We start from the raw sequence: 21,354 nt of genomic DNA, 5'->3' as shown, positions 1-21,354 counted from the left end.
TGGGTAGAAGGGACTAATCGGATTCGAGAAGGCCTTCGGTTCGGCTTCGGCTTGTACGTTTGTGTGTTATTATGGAGCAAAAGTGACAAGTTTAGACGCGTCAGTTTCGAGTTAATTTTAAAATTTTGGATGTTGATGCAATTTTACCTCAGCCAAAATCATTGGAAAAGGTGCATAAAGACGCTCAGAAGGCGGAACCGGTGCAGTGAGTATTTTTCCCGGTACGGATTTCCCGCAGAAACGGAACGAAAAAATCTTCCCACTGCGAAGTAGAGCAAGCGCTTGGGAAGCCGAAGCGGCAGGTGGTGGCGGCGGTGGGAACGGGAAAGTCGTGAGCGCGGGAACAGGCAAAAGCCTCGGCCGCCTTCGATTTCGACGTCTCCGAATCGTGAAACAAAAACATTCAAACTTCGAAGCCGCGTCAAATCGTCACTGACGGGATAAACAAAAACAAGATCACAAAAGTGATAAAGTGGCGCTTTCCGTTTGAATTTGGAAACAGAGGAGTTTGCTGAAGTTAAAAAAGTGAGTAAACCAATCTAAATTAGAAACTAGATAAATTGACCATATCTCTATGTGACATAAAAAGTTATTGTTGAATAAGCTCTGTTAAGTTTTGCTTGCAAAAGAACAATATTTGTGTTACTATATATTGCATTTTAAACAATTTTCAACTTTCAAAGATGTCATTTGTAACAATGTAATCAATTTTCAATTTCAATTCACAATTTTAGTATGAAATTGCTTTAGAAACATTTCGCAATGTATGCCCGACTTGCATGAGGTTTCTGGTTTATCCTCCGGCCTAATGAGGTATTACAGCTTTAACCATTTGTTTCCCATGACTTCGATCGACTATTTCTCTACATAAAAAAAATATATACCGTATTGGACAAAACATTTGCAACTTTTTCGATTTTTCATACAAAATTATCAAATTTGGTAAGCTAGTTCTCAGTTATTTATGGACCAATTTGAATGAAATTTTCACAGAACATCAGACATAACTTGAATTTCAACATATATTTTTCATTTTGTAGCGTTTGGTGTAGCAATGAGAGTGCAAGTCAGTCCAAAGCCGGGGACAGGGATAGGTAATTACCGTAATAATCTATGCGGACCGCTTGAACACCATCAGAAAGGAAAGGAAGGGTTGGGGTAGGGTATAGGGGATTGGATAAGGCTTGACACAATAATGCGATTAATGCTGCAAAATGTAAATGTGCTGGTAGCAGCTTTATTTAATTTCAAGTCAATGACGAAATCCATATGGCTACCACACTCAAGTCATGTGGTTTTTCTCATTGCTTACCTACTGTAGTGTGAATCTCATAACTTTTCCCAACACTGCGGCTCCTGCAGCCGACAACTCCTGGATTGTTCGTTCAAAAGAAATTAAGGACTGTTCATTTTATAAAGTGGACACTTTGTGCATTCTGTATCTTTTCAATTTATCAATGAAAATCGGTTTTCTGGTACATCGTTTGACTAGAATTATTCAATGTTATGATAATAAAAAAAATCTCCAAAATAATCATCGAGGTTATAATAGACTCCATGCCAAATACCTGGGAGGGAGAAACCAATACGAAATTTATGTACGTCATAGTGAGCCGAGATTATGCTGTCACGAACTGTCACCGTGAGCCCAGATCTTAAACAATGGACTAACGTTATATCAGCGCGTAATTGATCAAAACGTATTTTTGCATTTTATCAAATGTGACTAAAAATCGATCAAGAAGCTAGTCATGCTTATTCAAATGTAATGTCACGATAGCACCTTCTATTCTGATTGAATATAAAGTATTCAAATACGCGTTATTTTACTTTTTTCCAATAAAAACGCAAATGCAATGCATATAAAATTTTTGCCCTTTTCTTATGTATGACCGTATAAATCGAAGGTACACAATAAAATAATCGAGTCTGCCTTGATTGTCGTTGGCAAGCTGGAGTTTTCTTGCAGTTTGAAAAAACTTTGTGTCAAATTTCGTGTGTAGTATCGGTGCCTCCCTCCCAGCCAAATACGAAACAGAAAATTCTTTACCTTGTTTCTGGCGTTCCGTCCCGACTGGGACAAAGCCTGATTCTCAGTTAAGTGTTCTTATGACCACTTCTACAATTATTCACTGGGTGCTTTTTTGCCGATTGATCATTTTTGTATGTGTATATCGTGTGTATACTGGTTTTCCTGAAGAGCTACGCGTTGGCCGCAACGGCAATATGGTCATCCCGAAAATAAAATAATTTTATCTGAAAACCGTTTCCAATAAGGTCAAATTTGGAAAGTTTGATAATATAACGAATCGGCAGCATTTTCCAGGGTGGCCACCGAACCGGGAAAAACGGGAAAAGCGGGAAAAAGACGGGAATTTGATTCTACCGGGAAAAACCGGGAATTTGAAATGGATACCGGGAAAATCATGTTGAACGACGAACATTTTTGAGCTATAAATATACAAACTAGAAGTTGTTGAAAATCTTTCCACTACTGCCAGGAATAAATTTTTTTGAACTTTTGTCAAACTTTTCTGACTTGATGTTTTGAATCAAGGTTCAATCATTTTTTTTCTTACAATCAATCAAAGTATCTAGGGTGCCGGTGCCATTAGTGGACTACCTAAGCTATAAAAAATCATAACAAAATAACGAAAAGCCTTAGCAGAGATCTTTTGGCGTCAACAGAAAGATTTCAACCTCTACTATATGGGAAAAATATAAAAAGAGTGATAAAACTATTTTTTTAACATAAAATCGCTTGAGCCACTATTGGTACACGTGTTCCAGTAGTTGCGCTAGTGCTCCAGTAGTAGACGTTTGGAAATTATACAAGGAATTTTGAACAAAAAGGCAAATTTTTACACAGGTTTAACATTTTTCCCTTCGAACAGCAACTAATATCTTTCAAATGAAGCATTAAGAACATCTCTGGGACTTTTCTTCATTTTTATACATCCATTTTAAAAACTGCTTCCATCCGTTGATTCACTACTGGAACACGACGGCAACTATTGGTGCAAGGGAGCAATTTTTTTGCGTAAACTTAATTATTTATATGACTTTTTGATGAAATAAAAAGCTGAAATTTGGCAAATCGACTAAACTAGAGGCGATCTATCCTCCAAAAATAGCACATGTCGTGTTTATCAAAAAATGTACGTTTTATTCCATAGTCCAATCTACTGGTACATTACAACCATTGGTACCGGCACCCTAATTTATAATTCTTCAAAAAAAAAAAACGACAAGGGAATAATAAATAACATGCTTCTACATGTGTGGCTTTGTTTAATTTTCATCTTAAACTTCACACTAAGAATAAATCACAGGTTTCTGTGCTATTTCACCAAAATCTCAACAACAGAAATTTCGGTGAATCGTTCGGTGATATGTAACCGTTCGTGAAGCTAGAAAACGTTCAGCTGTCAAAAGCACCGAAAAGTTCGGTGTTATTTTTACAGTTTTTCTGTGGATTTTTTGTTCAATTTCGTAGATTTTACCATACGTTTCAGTAAGTTTTAAATTTCCGGCGATGACTTGTTTCCATTTTTGGCATTTTATAGTTCTTCCGTTTAACAAAATTGATGATTGAAATGAAAACATTCAACAACGGGAGCTATTTAGAATTTAAACTTTTTTCGCAGTTGTAAACATGGGCGCCATTTCACTGATTATCAATGTGAATTTCGGTACATGGTAAAAAGATGGACTTTTACCGAACTTTAAGTTAATTTTTCACAGACTTTTGTAAAATTTTAATTTTTACCGAATTTTCAGTGAATTTTTGACAATTTACCTATGTTGGAACCGCTGTTATTCAACAGAAAAAAAAAGTTGAATCATATTTCACAGTACGAATTCTGTGGATTATTTCACAGATTCTTATGTTTCATCCTAAGTGTGTTCTTTGCTTTGGAGAACTTTTTATTTTCATTAAGAAGAAATAGAAAGATTAGAAATTGAGTTCAAATATCTTCGATTAGCTAAATTAAAAACCGGGAAAATTTTGGTGATTGTACCGGGAAAACCGGGAAAAAAGCGGGAATTTCAAAATGAAACTTGGTGGCCACCCTGATTTTCTCAAGACATTTTTCCAGAAATCCCTCCAAGATAATCTCAACTGTACTTCTTACAAGGATTTCGACAGAGATTCCTCCAAGAAGTACTTTTGATCGCTCCAAGAATATAATTCAGCAATTCCTCCAGGAATTTTGCCAAGAGTTTCTCCAGAGGTTCTACCAGAGATGCCTCCAAGGATTATTCCAGAAATAACCTCTACAAAGTTAACTCTAGGTATTTCGCCAGGAGTTTGGTAAATTGCTGGGCATGGCATACCATTGGTATCTCGCGTACCTGAAGGAATAAAATAGACCCCTCTGTGCGGTCCTTAGCCTCCTGCCCAGCAACTCTTATCCCTACCTCCTCGCGGTACTGGCCGGGGTACCAGTAACCTAAGGAAAGATCGGGTAACCAACTCTGGTCGTATGCTGACAGGAAAGGGGAGGTTTGCTTTTGCTTCTGCAAACCTTGAGCGTCTGTTCCCCATGTCAGGGGCGGATGATCAACGTCCGACTGCCAGTGAAGGAATAGTTAACGAGAGAATACGAACCGGGGCAATCGGCGAAGACTACAGCGACGTTAGTGATTGGAAGCTCGGTACGTGGAACTGTAAATCTCTCAACTTCATCGGGAGCACACACATACTCGCCGACCTGCTGAAGGACCGCGGATTTGGCATCGTAGCGTTGCAGTAAGTGTATTGGAAGGGATCAATGATGCAAGTTGAGGCTCAAAGGCCGGTTCTTCAACTTCGGCATAATAAACGTGCACAGCCCTCACTCCGGAAGCACTGATGATGATAAATACGGTTTTTACGCGCAGCTCGAACGCGAGTACGACAGCTGCCCAAGCCACGACGTCAAAATCATCATAGGAGATCTAAACGCTCAGGTTGGCCAGGAGGAGGAATTCAGACCGACGATTGGATAGCTCAGCGCCCACCGGCTGACGAACGAAAACGGCCTACGACTAATTGATTTCGCCGCCTCCAAGAATATGGCCATTCGTAGCACCTACTTCCAGCACAGCCTTCCATACCGATACACCTGGAGATCACCACAGCAGACAGAATCGCAAATCGACCACGTCCTGATTGATGGACGGCACTTCTCCGACATTATCGACGTCAGGACCTATCGTGGCGCTAACATCGACTCTGACCACTATCTGATGATGGTCAAACTACGCCCAAAACTCTCCTTCGTTAACAACGTACGGTACCGACGGCCGCCCCGGTATGACCTAGAGCGGCTTAAGCAACCGGATGTCGCAGCGGCATACGCGCAGCAAAAAAAAATGAAATGACCTTTATGCCAAATGACTTTATGCCAAACGGGGTAGCTTTTCCTAGATCATCTTCCGTCGTCTGTCACCTGTAGTAAACGAGTTCGTGGGAAGTTATCAAGTAGGTTTTGTTTACGGCCGATCGACAACGGACCAGATTTTTACTGTACGTCAAATCCTCCAAAAATATCGCGAATACCAGGTCCCAACGCATCACCTTTGCAGAAATTTTAAGGTGGCATACAATAGTATCGAGCACGTAGAGCTATGGAAAATCATGGACGAGAACAGCTTTCCCGGGAAGCTCACGAGACTGATAAGAGCGAAGATGGAATTGTGCAAAATTAAGTGAAGGTTTCAGACGAACACTCCAGTTTGTTTGGATCCTGCCGGGGATTACGACAAGGTGATGGATGATATGGATATTGTCGGCCGAACTTCTGAAAAGGTTGCAGACCTCTACACCCTCCTGAAACGCGAGGCAGCAAAAGTTGGACTGGCGGTGAATGCGACTAAGACAAAGTACATGCTAGCTGGTGGGTTCGAGACGGGGATACGTTCGATGTGGTCGACGAGTTGGATCCTTGCTGACGGCTGACAATAACGTTAGCGGTGAAATACGGAGGCGCATCATCAGTGGAAGTCGGGCCTACTATGGCCTGTACAAAAAGCTGCGGTCAAAAAAAAAATCACACCCGCACCAAAAGTACCATGCACCAAACGCTCAAAAGGCCGGTGGTCCTCTACGGGCATGAAACGTGGACGATGCTCGAGGAGGACTTGCAAGCACTTGGAGTCTTTGAACGTCGGGTGCTTAGGACGATCTTTGGCAGTGTACAGAAAAACGGTATGTGGCGGCGAAGAATGAACCACGCCCAAGTAACCACAAGCATTAAGGTATTACCTTATTTTAACTTTAATTCAACGAGTGCAATGCATCATTGCTTTTATTCTGCAGTATGCGTGCAGTAATGCTTTAATTCCATTTTATGAATGCAATGTAGCATTGTTCTATTGTTGCAATGAAATATGCATTAATGGGTGATATACGGTCACCTTTCAATGCTTCATTGCATCATCTTACTCAAGGCTTCATCGCAACAAAAATGAACAAAAAAGATTTCATTGCTCTATTTATTGTCAATCTTTCCCTCACTCAGGAAAATAGACTATAGAAATACTTAAATATTCCAAATGAAAATTCGCCACAAGAAATCTTGTTGAAATTCGTAGAACCAGAATTTGAAAACAAAAAAATATGCAACAACTTGAAATTGAACCAAAAACCTTACGATTAGTAGGCCCGTGCGTACACCACAGGTCTAAATGAAAACAAAACAAAATCTCAACAGCAAAAATCGACAGCCGTGGTAAACTTGCGGAAGTGCAACAGTCGTGTCCACTTACTTATTGCGCACTTCACCTCAAATTGGACTATCAATTCGTAGAGTGCACGCAAAAAAAGTGTGATAAGAGCGCACGCTTGCATCGGATCATTAAAACGTATTCGGTATACTTGTTTCTTGAACCACAAGGAATAAGGCGACATCCACAAATTACGTAACGCTCTAGGGGGAGGGGGGGAGTAGGCTACAGCGTTACGGCTCATACAAAAATTTGAAATTTTTCATACAAAAAGCGTTACGGAGGGGAGGGAGGGGGTCAAGAATTTCCAATTTTAGCGTTACGTAATAAATGGATGCCGCCTAAGTGCACTAAAAGCACCATCATGATCCGACGTAATCCTGAGCTGCTTACACACTTTGAAGGAGCTTACACACTTGGGATGGTCCAATTTGGAGTGAAATCGACAATATTTATCACTGGCAACGAAAGGGCGCTGCTTGAAGTTGCACCATTTTCCCGGCCAAGACATGCAGCATGGTCATGGACATGGTCCGGAGGATAGGCGCGACGAGTCATCGAAAACATCACACAATTAATTTGGGTTCAAATCCCAGCAAAAGGAAGTAAACACAATACACATATGAATCATACAAAAAAAAAAAAGCAACATCCAACGAACAACAATATTTTTGTGTTTCTATTTTTGATCCTTTCTTTCATGCATTAAATACACTTTTGCTAAAGCTTTTATACGGTACAGACAGTAACTATACTTTAGCAACTGCCAACATAGAGCTAGCAAATGTAGCCGTATTTACACTTTAAGGTAAAGCGGCGTGTAACTCAAAGAATCATTAGAATCATCATTGATGTAACAGTAGTAGTGTCGCCTTTCCATGTATATTTTTAAAACAAACAAACAAAAAATATAACATTTGTGTTAAGCATATTTCTATGTAAACACATGGAAAATTTAGTAGAATGACGAATATTGGAAATCAAAATCAACTGTTCAATAGTACATATCAAAAGAAAACATTACAATTTAATGAAAGGCAACGGAATTTCTCTGTTTTTATAGGATTTATCGCATATTTTGGTTATGCATCGGTATGGTTTATGTTTGCAAGGAATGACGGTGTTGTCAGGTGATTGGTGACAGATTTTTCTAGCAATTGTTATATGCTTGTTTTCGGAACATTTGCTGCATATTATAAAAACTTATCATTTTGCAAATAGTTTTCCATCACAAGATCACTGATTTAATAAAGTTTTAATGATTTTTGTGATCAATCCACATTAACGATCAACGCTCCGTCATCGTAATCATCGTCATAATCGAAACTTCAAAAGCAGTTTTTCTGTTCTAAACTAAAAATTATTCGATAAAAATGTGTTCACTGTGTTTCGATTGGAGAATAGAATACAGTGAACGCATTTTGCTGTAAATTTTATTGATTTTGAACAAAAAAACTGCTTTAAAAATTTCCGAAATCAATGACGGATCCTGCCCCCTTAAATGCTATGATTTTACAGATAGCAACTCTGACATCACTGCGTTCAACGATCGCGATGATTGTGCACACACGATAGACGCGTCCCGACGCATCCCGACGCATCGCACTGTGGAGCTTTTCAATTATTTTGAGTGGTCCAAATTGATAAACACTTGGTATGATTTTATGCTTCGTAGAGATGGTTTCTGTAATTTGAGAGAATCGAAAAACAAACAACGTATGAGTTTCAAGTTTCAATGCTTTGCCCAACCTTTCCGCACTGAAAATTATTACAACAGAAAAAAAATTGAATATTTTAGACTATAAACACATGCATGTCTCAGTGTGCGGTGGCGGCGTCGATTCGCAGCAAGTGAAAACCATCGCCATAATTGTTTTGAGTGATGCGGTTGATAAAACTTTATAAATATTGAAATCCCGGTGGAAATGTGTTCCTTTAAGAAAAGTACATACAATATTTGTTTAGTGGAAGTGTAGTGAACGCAATATGGAATCCAAAACACAAATGCTTGCCGCTGAGTTACAATCGAAAAGGTAAGCACCTTCTATTTACAAGTGTAGTTGTGTGAAGCAATGAAATGCGGCATGAAATCGGAGATATTTTTTGAGAATATAAATCTCATGTATATTGTCGCTTAATTGATAATGCTGTATCTGAAAGTATTGATTAAATATTGAAATATCACCTGAAGCATTTTTCTTCGCATAAATTATCCATTTAATCAGGTGATAAGCAGTTATATTTCATCGATGTTGCAAATACCAATACTATCATAACAATATGTTAATGATTTTGGAAGAAGCCATTTTGTGATGACGCACCAAAAGGCCTTAATAGCGCCCTTTTCCACTTTAATACTGCATTAATGAGACATGTAACGCAGTATGATTTTATATGCCATATTTTATAGAAGCATATAAAGTGATAGTGATACAACTATATACAGCTGTACGGTTAATTGGGCGAGTTCGCCCAACTCTACGGCGAACCCAGTATCCAGAAGGTGGCCAAAGCTGGAAGGATACGATGGGCAGAGCATGTTGCAAGAACACCGAACAGCAACCCTGCAAAGATGGTGTTCGCTTCGGATCCGTTGATACAAAAAGGTGTGAAGCGCAGCGTGCTAGGTGGGCGGATCAAGTGCGTATCGATTGGGCCACGAACCGAGTATTGTGGCGTGAAATTGTTGATTCAGTGTTATCTGTCTAGATGTTAACTATGAGATTTCGCCAGGAGTTTCTACAGGAATGCCTCCAGTGATTCGTCTATAGATTCCTCCAGTACAATCTTCAATATAATATTCTTTCATGAATTTCTCCAAGGATTTCTATAAGAACTTTTCCAGGGATTGTTCCAGGGTTTCCTTCAGAGATTCTTCAAGTAATTTCTCCTGATATCCTTTAGTAATTCTTTACGAGTTCCTGGAACAGCAACACGTGCTTTTCGAAAAAAAAATACATTGTGAAAGTTTGCTGTTAAAAAACGTATGGAATTGTTTCTGAGTAGTCAGAAATTCTCACTGAGAACTCACACTTTTAATACCACTGATCGTTGAAAATCGTTTTAAAACATCAAAAAACGTCATTTTCGAGGGAAGCTGCTTAATATTTGACATTACCCACATACAGAAATCATTCCAAACGCATAATAAATAAATAAATGCAAGAAATATCGTTTAAACTAAGCTTTATTACGTCACTGAATTTTTATCTTAATCATGAAGCATGTTTTCATAATTTCCTCTAGAAGAAACTTCTTTGAGTAATTTTGCAATTTTGCGTTTCTTGACTAAATTCTGTTTCAGAGCCCTACTCGCAATCAAATAGATCAGAATGCCTCGATTGAAGAAAAAAGAAGAACCAACTCCACCGGCAGAGCCCACAGTAACCCTGACGGCAGGTCGCTCTCGCCGTACCATCAAACCCAATCGTAAATATCTCAATGATAGTGTGGTATTGGCCACAACGTCCAAAACTTCATCACGGGACAGCAGTCCAGATAGCGATGCCAGCGAAGATGACTACAGACAGGACGATGATGATGAGGAGATTATCCCACCGAAATCGGCTGCCGGGAGAAAAAGTACTGGCTCGACTGCGGCTGCCAAGAGGAAACCGGGACCAGCCACTCCGGGTGCCAGATCACGAGGTAGACCTCCCAAAGGGGTAACCAAAACCGAGCCTGTTAAAAATTTGCGAAAGGAAGTTTTGAAAAAGATGGACTTGTCAACCTTGAACATGGGAAGGGCTCGCGTAGTTTTGACCCCAATTAACAAGGACATCAAGAGGAAGCTTGATTTAGACACATCCCTTGTGAAAGGTATGCTTTTTAAATTTTTGTTGTTTTCGATATTTCACATTTAGATATTTTGTTTTTCAGATAAGACGCCCATCAGAGGGAAGCAACCAGAAAAGCAACCAGAAAAACAACCGGAGAAACAAGCTGAGAGGCCAAAACCTAAAATATTGAGCAAACCTCAAGAGCCTGTGAAACCCGAGAGACATGCTCCAGGCAAAGTGGTGGATAATAGAGAAAAGCCCAAGCCAATGTTTAAGAAGAAACCATCGGAACTACCATCTCCGAAGCAACGGGAACCACAGGTGCCCAAGAAGTTAATCAACCCCGCAGCATTGCAGAAACAAAGGGTGGAGAAGTCGATACTAGATAAAAGACAGAAGAAACCGGAAAAGCCCACGACAACAGAAGACGTCGAAGATGATGACGATGATGTCCAAATAGTTGGAATTAGTCGTGAAGTGGCGCCAAACTTAGGGCGGAAATCATTACGAAAAAGTCCACTGATTGCAAAGCAAATTTCACCGATCGCGAGGAAACCAGCTAAACCGGTTGTTGCTAGTAAGACTACGCCCCCAGTTGTCACCAAGTCTACTCCGCCTGTTGGTGCTTCCGGACCAAAGCGTAAAGCAGCAGATTCTAGTGCAGACGATAGCGGAATTAAGGCAAGACAGGCTCGTTCGTCAAAGGTCAGCAAAATGTCCATCACATTGGACTCGGATGACGATGAAATGAGTGATGGCGAACCCGTTCGCAGAAGCACTCGATCCAGCTTGATCTCAGACAAGGGTTCTGCTGCTAACTCACCGCAGAACACTTCCGCCAAAGCAAAGGATTCGTCAGCTCCCACAAAGCTACCCGGAAAAGATGCAAACATTACGAAGGCTACAATAAGCAAATCTATTAGTATGCCAGCTTTGGACAAAACTAAGATAGCTAGCAGACCTTCCACTGCTAAACCGATACAAACACCAGCCTCCAAAATTTTGCCGAAACCGATGGCTCAGTCAACGCCGAAACCTGCTGTTGCTTCCACGTTAGGAGAGAAGAAAAGCAAGTCCGAGATGAATCTCGCCGATCCCATCAATTCTTCCGACAAGGATCTCAAAGGAAAGGACAAAAACAAGTCGGATCAAGCAACCATTCGGATTGTTAACATTGGTGACATCATAAAAAATAAAGCCAACAGCACGCCCGATGTTCGGAAAGCTGGTATTAGTAAGCCAATCGCTACAAAGGACATGTATGCCTCTTCCACCGAAAGTGAAGACTCGGAGGATTCAGATTTTTCGGAAGATTCGTATGATCCGAAAACAGATAAACCCAAAACTAATAATCAGCTAGTAGCCACGATATTGGAACGTAAACGACCTATCAATTTGGATCATTTACGGCTTAACCGGTCGGGGAAACGAGGGCGACCATCCACCAAACAGTCTGCTGCAGAAAACAAAGTCCCCAAAGCATCGGGCGCTAATCTGGCCCAAGACGATGGAGTGGACTTTGAGGATATGCTTCAAACCAACATCGTAACTGCAAACAAAGTTCAAAAGGTCATCAATCCAACGATTATGCGGGGTCGTGGAAGGCCTCCAAATAGCACAGATGAAAACTCTTCGCGCCCTAGCGTAACCAAAGCAGTGCCATTGAACAAGGGACCGGCCACTGCGGGTGTTAAAACGCTGACATCCAATAATAATAACGTGTACAAATCCAACAACAATGGCCGGCTTGGGTCGACGACAACTCTCAATCGGTCTGGCTCGACAAGTCCTCAGAAAGGACCACCTCGAATTTTGAATGCCACCATGAAACTGGGCGACAACCGTCCATTTGCCAAATTGATTGCGAATAGCGATAACAAACACTACTCAATCGATTTGACGGATCCGGACAACAATGTTAAGCTGATAGCATCTCCAGGCTCCACGGCGATTTCGCCGGTGAAGAGATCACCTATCAAGCCTGTTCCGCGACCGATCGTTGCCTCGACCGGTCTGCGGAACACTTCGAACGCTGTGAACAAGTCCGTCGGTGGGGCAGTGCAACGATCGGTCTCTGCGATTACCAGTTCCTCTGGTAGTGGTTCCAAGATGAAGAAGATCACCTGCTATGAAACATGGTACGTTGTATATTCATTTATTTTAATTTGCAATTTTGAAAGAGAAAAAAGCTCGTTTGAGTAATTGCTTTCTCAAGTTTTTCCTCAAAAGCATTGCTAAATGAACAATTTTAATGAAAAAAAAAGGCTCAGATGGCATTGATCCATAGCAGAGCTAAACCTTGAGAGTGAAAGGTTCAGGTTTAGTTCATCTCGGGACTAACGGCTTTACTATAAGTGGATGAAAAGGTCCTCTATCAAGATTTTGAACCAATTTTCCCAATATATGCTTCTCTTCTTGTTAATAGTCTAGGTATTTAAAGATTGATTTTTACATCATCCCATTAGGTACGTCATCAACATCCCCAACACGGAGAACAAACCGGAACGTCCATCGTTTGCCATGTCGATGATTGGGCTTGGCAATGAAGCAGCCAACATTCAGCTGCCTTCCTCGGAGTGGTCCCACAAAATTATTCTCACAAAGCGAAAAGTGCTCCCGACCGAAGGCGATGAGGTTTTCAATGGCGACGTGGAAGATCGAGCCATCAGCGAGGAAGAGAAGCGCAATTATGAACCTTGCAATATCATGTTCCGGAGGCGAACGGCCACACCGGGCAAGTTCAACCTGCAGTACGATCGGGCGGTTATTTTCAAGAACGACACTTTCTTCATCAACGTCGATGGAAAGAACTGCCAGCTGGTGGGGGCTCCCTGCAAGCTCGGCGATGTCCATGACATTGAGACCCTGTTGTCCGTTGTCGATTTTGTAAATCTGAAAAACTCATGTGTCGAATTGTCGGCTGCCTAATTTGTACGGATGACCGCAGTTGTTGTCCGGTGAAAAGTCGACAACCTGTAAATAGCTTTATTTTAAACGAATAACATCAGAAGCACTCCAACTAAAACAGATGCCACCTAGAACGGAGAGAAAGCCGTACAGATTGTGAGACTAAGATGAGAGGAATCGCAAAGAACGCTAAAGGAAGCATCCATGGAAGGTAACTATCGTTGATTTTGAAACGAATTATTTTTACTTTTACGACAAGCATTAGGTGAGACTATTATATTTCCAAATTTTATCCTTGCCCTGATTTGGGGCAACGAAATCGACAGTACTCGTTATTTATTAGCATGACTAATAAGAGGTATTAGATTTTTTACAGATCGTAACTTTAAGCGTACAATAAATAGGAAATATTATGGCAAATATTGCGATGTAGCTATATGTCTGTATTTACTTTGGACTCAAATATGTGTTTTGCCATGGCGGGTTAAAATAAGTATTATCGGTTTCCCAAATTTTCCCTCAAATGCAGATAAGTTTTGGTTATTATCGTGTATTGATCTCGTGAATCTGTTTCTGTATTATAAATACATAGGTACATAATAGGTATCCGAAAGGTTTGGGTTTGACAGTAGGGTTCAAGAATCCATCATTCAATCATCAACAATTAAAAACAGTTTTTTCGTTCATATTTAAATAAATCCCCATGATGATCTATCATTGAATTACAAAAAGCAAATGCAATGATTGATTTTCATTAACAATGCTTCGATTGAGAAAAAACTGGTTTTGAAATTTAATGATTATTTTCCTCTTAACCTTCAAGGCCCAGCGACAGATCTTTTATTTTCAATCGACTGGTGCTCAGAAACAAATAAGTTTAACGAAATGCGATTATGAAGCACAAAACTAGACAATGTCTAGTAGACATGCGACTGCTCAAATTTCATGAAATAGTCTCAGCGTTGTTGTTAGAACATGATTCTTGTCTATAGTAACACTTCGACCAGATTGCCAAACATTGTCCGGACTCTGAGGTCACTTCTGGTGAATCTGGAGACAAACATGAATAACAGATAAAACTAGGCATGCGGCAACTTCATGAAATAACCTCAGCGTTGCTGTATAAGAACATGCTTTTGTACGTATTGATACTTCGGGCAGATGAACAGACAATGGCCTGTTTATGAGGTTGCTTCCGGTGATTCAGGGAACAAACTTGAACAATAGGTAAAACTAGAAATGTGACATCTCAAACTTCATGAAACAACCTCAGATAACCAGACAATAATCAGGTTTTGAGGACACTTCCCGTGAACCAGGAAACAAACGAATAAAGTAAAACTGGACATGCGACTACTCAAACTTCATAAATTATCCTCATAGTTTCTGTAAGAACATGTTTCTTTCATGTATATCACTTCAGTCAGAAGTCCTGATTTTAAGATCCGTTCTGCTGAATCAGGAAACAGATAAAAAATCGGGTCTTTCTATAGAAAAAAAAAAATTGGAAAAACACAGACAATTGCAAACAGCAAAGCACAGCTGAGATGATTTCATGATGTTTGAGTAGAGAGCTGCATGGTCTTTTTATGTATTCACTAGTAATTGGACAGGAACGGCCTATGACGGACTAAAAAAGCGGAAATAACACATACAAGCAAGTCGTATCGAAAGAAAATAGTCGCATGGAGATGACTGTACCGCAAAAAAGAATCACAGAAGTTCTACCGAAAGCTCAATGTATCATGCAATGTGTTCGTAGGTATCGCTAACCTAGGTATGCAGAAATAGCTACCGGGGTAGTGGAATCAAGGGTTCATAAACCATTAAAAACGAATGAGAAACTGGTATATTAAAAAGTTTAATCTTAGAGTATCTGTTTATCATATGACATCAATATCAAATCAAATCGAAAGATTTGCCTGTATACGCATTTCCTTAGGGATTTGGATATATTTTTGTAGAACTGCTGGAAATGTGATAATTATTTTAGGGATCAGAAATACTGGGATTCCAGAAGAAGCTCTGGGATTTCCGTAGAAATTCAGTCCTACGTGGAAGATAGAAATTTTTGGCTTTAAAATTCCGAAATCTTTATAGGAATCGGGATCCCGCTAGTTGTTTTGGAATTCTTGTAGGATTGTTTTAATTCCGATAAAAGTTCACTAGGATTCACACATTAATCCCAAATATGTTTACCGATATCTCAAAGATTCCCATCGGAATCCACAAGATTCATAGTGATATTCAAAATATCAATATAAGTATCTCGAAGTTTCTCTCCGGAATTCCAAAAATTGTCTACAGAATTCAAAAGTTTTTCCAAAATTTCACAATTCACAAGATTCGCTCCAGATTTTCCGGGAAACCCATACCCCGTATTCCTTAAGAAATCCCAAAACTGCCAATCGAAGTCTCAAGTTCCCAAAGGTGTATAACCGGAATCCCATAGGCAACCAACCGAGTCCCAAAAAATTCCACTAGAATTCCATAATGTTCACTAAAATTCCTCCAAGCGTCGAAGAAATGATATAGGAATCTCAGAATTTTAAAACACATCCAGAATGCCTATCGGTATCTCTGAATTCCTACAGAGGTACAGTAGTTTCTCGGTTTTATCACGGCTTGTTTTGATATCGCTTCATTACATCACAGACAAACAGACGTAACACTTAGAACAAACCGTGATCAAAATCATAGTCACGAAGACATGTGCGCCCAATGCTAAAATCGGTGTATTTGGCCGATGGACCAACAGATGGCGGTAGTGTGTAAACGTCAAATGCGAACATAAATGATGCGAGCGCTGCGGGTGGTGGATTGGCCACCTACCATATATATGAATTGGCCGTTCAAAAGGTGGTCGATGGAAATCGGTGAGAGTGTGACGTCTGTTTGTCTGTGATTACATCATTCTTGATTTTAGCACGGTATTCTGTTCGGTTTAATCACGTCACAAAAATTGTTTGAAATTCACACATTTTACATTGAAAAATTATATTGGAAATAGTCCTAAACAATCCCTGTCAAATAGATAAATATTTGACATGTAATAACGTGTTTTTCATTTCATTCGTTCCATTTCTGCAACATTAAGCTCAAATTTAGATGAAAATTATATAGCAGAAAAATACATTTTCATTATAGGCTTCGGTATTTCACGCCAAATTTTTTTGTATCCGTGATATAATCTAGAAACTACTGTATTGGAATTTCAAAAGAAACCCCCGAATTTCAGAGTTCCTATATAAAAATCAGAATTTCAACTGAGTCTTAATATTCTTGCGACGATTACAATTGAAATTGTAATGCCAGAATTCATACATTTATAAACTTGATTGATGTAGGTAGCCGGATCCTAGTTTTTGAAAATAAGTTAACCGCGATTCAGCTACTACACGGAGCCACCTAGTAAACCTAGTTTTGACTTTTTTTTGACTCAATTCTGCTCTTCCGTGGGATTATCCAAATTTGGTTTAACTGGTATATTATATAATAGCTCTCAGTAGGTTTCGTAGTCTCCGTAACGCTTGGTCGGTGCGTCTCTCTCCGTTTTGCAAACATTGCTATACTACATTTTACGAAACGGTAACACTGATTATATTGCTGTTATTTTCATACGTTACAACACCGCCTCCTGTCAAAATTTCGGTCAAAGCGATTAGCTGTTCAAAAACGTTACAAACATATTTGCACCAAAAATATTGAAAATTTGTATTCAGGATCAATTTGTAACGTAGATTTAACTCCTTGATTTAAACTAAAATTTTGGGTGAAAAAAAACAACCCTGTGCAAAATAATTTCCACCCAGCGTAAGCTTTTGAACCTACGAAGTGGGTTGAAACAACTTAAATTTAGGTAAACTCGAAAGAACTTAATTGGCTTAATCCACGAACATTCGTCGCCCGGTGTGTTCGTCTCTCTATGTTTTAGACAACATTGCTGCTGCGAGAGAGGTAAAACAACCCAACCGCGAGTAATAACTTAATGCAGTTGAACCAAATTTGAGTTAAAAGAACTTTTTTTTTGGGTAGTCTGATTTCTCCGTGTCAGTCGACACTCAGAAACACGGGTAGTCACAGAATGACTAAATTTTAGTAATCTATGACTATTTTCTATCTGCCTCTCTTTCATCCTGCAGGGAATTTTATTCCTATTTGTCAATTCACCTGGGTTTAAGCATCGCTAAGCTTCAACCCAGTCGAAATGACAGTTAGTGTGAAAATTCACAGCAAATTGAAAGAGAGGCAGATAGAAAATAGTCATTAATGCATAAACTTTAGTAATTCTGTGACTATTTTAATTCCGAGTGGACATTGATATTTCATAAGGGCTAACTTGTGATAATCAATTTCTCTTCGTCGTTGCTCTCTTCGCATTATTATAGAAAACAGAATCACTTTTCGAAACATATATTTGTGTTGTACGGTAAACGATTATCAAATCCAGCAGAATACGCAAGAAACATTGCGGATTTTTTTATATTGACAATGTATAAGCGAAAGAGAGGATCGATGAAAAATAATCGATCAAGTAATCAAAAGTTGGTTCATTGCCCCCCACTTCGAGGTTGCGGGCGGTAAACCTATTTTGAGTTGTAAAACGGGTCAATTTTTGCAATACGTTAAAAAATATGTTTTTTTTTATTCCTGCAACTTATTTCAATTTCCGTAACTAACGAAAAAAAAAAACAATTTTGAAATTAATTTAATATCTAAAGACATTATTCCCATAAAGCACTGATGATCGGGTGGTGGATTGTGTATACACGTACATCAAACGAAACTCAGGAACTTAGGTTACGGGTTTTCCATTAATTACGTAAAATAATTTTCGGATTTTAAAAAATAATAAAAAAGAAACCCTTGATGTGCGTTGTACGGCCCCATAAATTAGTCAAAAATAAAACGTTACTAATTTCTGAGCTTAAAAAAAATACACAAAAACCTAAAGGGTTATCCGAATTAATGCGGGATTGGATATTGAAGGGTTAAATTTTCTCAATTTTGGGTACTTTGGTTTTTCAGTGTGGTAAGTATCGACTTCTCGCATGTATAATTCCATTCAGTGTGTTAGGTTTATTTTCAAAAAGGGCCAACACAATCAATATCCATGTCGTCATACGCCCTTTTGTCGACATACTGCATAGCATCATACCCCTCGGCAAGTCGACGTTTTCATGATGGTCGATTTTTTTCCTGGTGAAATACCCCTCGTTCCAACCAAGACAACCTGGGTCGTAATGAGTTTAACTATGGGCTATTGTGTTCGGGAAAACAGTTGGCGGTCTATCATCTGTCGGCATATTGGTCCGAACCCTAAAAATGCCGGTTGCAAGGGGTTCGAGTATTACACCGTATAGTTTTTCACCAACATACACGGACAATTTTATCAATGTTCAATTAAACTTAAACTAATCATTTTTTTTTTTCAAATTTATTTTCAGGATTCCAGATGCTTCAACTTGGGAATGTTCAATTATTGTCATATATTGCGTTTTCAACAGTTTGATTTAGAATTTTAGTTCAGTGTGTAGTAACTAGTATGTACTCGAAAACTATGTATAACAAGTACAAAAAAACTTGGAAATAATACTACTAATAATTTACAATTTGTAAATATAGTAGTTTCTCTACAAATTCAAATTTGTTACTGTTTCATTTATATGCTTAGTATAAAAAGATCTAATGTGTAAGCTTGATGAATAATGACTACAATGTGTAAAAGTGTAACAATATAAAAAACTTTATTCAGTTATCAATAAAAGTATAAGTGGAAAATTCAAATTGCTGATTTAAATGTATTCCCATTCACTTAAACTAGATGATGACAATCCTGTAAGTCCGGTTTCTTCCATGCGCGGAAAGCTCGTCTGGGTGCCTGGTTTTTGCACCGATAAAGCCGCTACTTGACTGGCTGCCGCTACGCACTGGGCCATCTCTGCAGTCGGATCCTCTGCTATGAAATGTGCCAGGGCACCTATAAATGCATCGCCGGCTCCCTATGGGTAAATAGGATGGGGGAGGTGATGGTAATGAACTTATGAACACTAATTTCGAACGAAAATTTTCATCGTTCATTATTTCTTAGATAACCAATTAAGGTGAAGATGAATCAAAGCCACACCTCAAATCTGCAAGAGCTAAAATCTAGAGAGCCATACAGCCGTTCGAGCTGGAAAGGTGATCGATTGGTCATTTCACAATCGACCAAATTTTTACCTCGAACCGCTTCTCTAGATGACAGCTCTTGAAGACATTCCTTTTATTCAGTTTCACCTTAAAGTGGATTGCTTATTACCGTTGTATCCACGACATTATCGACCTTGAATGGTTTTACGTGAATGACCTTTGTGCAGTCTTTCGTCACAAAAATCGCCCCTTTTTCGCCGAGGGTGATGATAATCGTACCACAGCCCATATCCCGCAATTTGAACAATGCGCCTTTTGCTTCCCTGAAACCCGATTACTCATTAAGTAGATAGTACAGATTCAAAACGAATATAAAATCATACGCAATTGTCTCAACCGGCATTCCGGTTATGAGGGCTGCTTCGGATTCGTTGACACAAAATATAGTGCAGCATTTGAGTAGCGCTAGGGGAATGTTTTCCAAAGCCGGAGCTGCATTCATTATGGATGTACCTTTGAACGTTTTCAACGCTTCAATCGTTGCTAAGACGGGAGTTTCAAGCTGGCATACCAAGACTTTAGCTTCACTGAGTAATTCTCCGCAGGCTTGGACATCATCCACCTGCAAACAGTTGTTCGCTCCGACGACTATCACTATTTGGTTATCACCATTATTAGCAACATTGATCTGCGCAATTCCGGTACTTTGTCCATCCAGAATGGCAATGTGATCTATATTGACCCCCTCCTTCTGGAGGTTACTGTAGTAATTTTTGCCCCACGGATCGTTTCCTAGTTTTCCAATCATTGCAGTCCGGCTGCCCAAACGAGCAGCAGCTACGCATTGATTCGCTCCTTTCCCACCGAAACCGGTGGTAAATTTCGTTCCATGTAGCGTTTCACCCACCTTCGGTAGACGTGGAACGTAGCTGTGTGAAATTTAGAAACAGCTAAATCAACTGCAAACCATTTGTCACTATATCAGTCGTTCTCATACCTTATGAAGTCCACGATTAGCGAACCGAACACAACAACATCAAACTTTCCGGACATTTTAGAGCAAAAATCTTGAACTTTAGTTTAAATATTTCGTACAATCTTTTTCCTACAATTTCTGCACTTTGATTAGTCATACACTAAATTAATGTGCAACAATTATCTGTACAATGATAGTGCAATGTAAATATACAACAGTGACGCACTCATCCAGATAGATAAGCGAAATTTGCCGTCTTTAGCGTAGCACGGTTTCTGTGCTTTACCTATATTCCACAATTTCGGAATTTTTGCTCCAAACACACTGTCATCGCTTTCGGTAGCATACATTCTATTTTTGTAACCTATTATACTTCCATTTCTTTCAAGAGTTTTAGCTCACCTAGAAAAATCGGTCTGTGATATTGAATATTAGTTATGCGACAACTTTGCCTATAGTGCAATTGATAATGTTTGCATACTGCTAAGCTCATGCAAAATTCAGCTCAAATTAGATGAATATCGACATAAGTGAAAATTCAATCATCATCACGCCACGACGATGACGACGACGACGACGACGGCAGTGACTGATGACGACTTCATCACCACTCAATGACGGTGGGTTTGCTAAGAAGATGAACGACTTCGGTAGATGATTCGTGATGCTTTATGCTGTCGGTGTAGATGTAATGTAATTAATTGTTGAGTTGCCGCAATCGGCATCAATTAAGAAAAATAGTTTTGGAATTAAGTATATATTTGAGAGGTTGATTACTGTATATATTTGATCACCGGATGAGGCAAATGGACATTAAAATATTGAACGGCTATTTAAATCTCGCCTATT

The 21,354-nt window shown here is 39.4% G+C and overlaps 2 protein-coding genes across 3 annotated transcripts; one reads left to right on the top strand and one right to left on the bottom strand.

The window, feature by feature from the left end:
- Nucleotides 1-43: 43 nt before the first annotated feature.
- Nucleotides 44-19,184, top strand: LOC5576101 (nucleolar and coiled-body phosphoprotein 1). Of its 2 annotated transcripts, XR_002502514.1 has the most exons (5): nt 44-525; nt 10,016-10,530; nt 10,591-12,628; nt 12,956-13,608; nt 18,845-19,184. XR_002502514.1 is itself a non-coding variant. In XM_021854153.1 (4 exons), exons 2-4 carry the CDS (start codon nt 10,044-10,046, stop codon nt 13,416-13,418), a joined length of 2,988 nt encoding a protein of 995 aa, XP_021709845.1. In that variant the 5' UTR covers nt 44-525; nt 10,016-10,043; the 3' UTR covers nt 13,419-13,833. The 2 variants fall into 2 exon arrangements, 1 of the variants encoding a protein (XP_021709845.1); XM_021854153.1 differs by lacking the exon at nt 18,845-19,184 and having other exon boundaries at nt 12,956-13,833.
- Nucleotides 19,120-20,901, bottom strand: LOC5576102 (ribokinase). The gene is made up of 4 exons (XM_001662397.2): nt 20,527-20,901; nt 19,913-20,458; nt 19,699-19,852; nt 19,120-19,399 (listed from the first exon to the last, which is right to left on the bottom strand). Exons 1-4 carry the CDS (start codon nt 20,580-20,582, stop codon nt 19,193-19,195), a joined length of 963 nt encoding a protein of 320 aa, XP_001662447.1. The 5' UTR covers nt 20,583-20,901; the 3' UTR covers nt 19,120-19,192.
- Nucleotides 20,902-21,354: the final 453 nt, after the last annotated feature.

The sequence above is a fragment of the Aedes aegypti genome, chromosome 3, assembly GCF_002204515.2.
Source record: "Aedes aegypti strain LVP_AGWG chromosome 3, AaegL5.0 Primary Assembly, whole genome shotgun sequence".
Taxonomy (NCBI): Eukaryota; Metazoa; Arthropoda; class Insecta; order Diptera; family Culicidae; genus Aedes; species Aedes aegypti.
Note: the sequence above shows the minus strand (reverse complement) of the source record. Positions and strands in the feature narration are given on the sequence as shown.

What these genes read in the sequence shown, in the direction of transcription:
- LOC5576101 (XM_021854153.1), top strand. Translation starts at nt 10,044, where the DNA reads ATGCCTCGATTGAAGAAAAAAGAAGAACCAACTCCACCGGCAGAGCCC. An exon ending in AGACACATCCCTTGTGAAAG is followed by an intron (nt 10,531 to 10,590) that starts GTATGCTTTTTA and finishes TTTGTTTTTCAG; the next exon opens with ATAAGACGCCCATCAGAGGG. An exon ending in ATCACCTGCTATGAAACATG is followed by an intron (nt 12,629 to 12,955) that starts GTACGTTGTATA and finishes TCATCCCATTAG; the next exon opens with GTACGTCATCAACATCCCCA.
- LOC5576102 (XM_001662397.2), bottom strand. Translation starts at nt 20,582, where the DNA reads ATGTCCGGAAAGTTTGATGTTGTTGTGTTCGGTTCGCTAATCGTGGAC. An exon ending in CTAATCGTGGACTTCATAAG is followed by an intron (nt 20,459 to 20,526) that starts GTATGAGAACGA and finishes AATTTCACACAG; the next exon opens with CTACGTTCCACGTCTACCGA. An exon ending in ATAATGTCGTGGATACAACG is followed by an intron (nt 19,400 to 19,698) that starts GTAATAAGCAAT and finishes ATTTACCCATAG; the next exon opens with GGAGCCGGCGATGCATTTAT.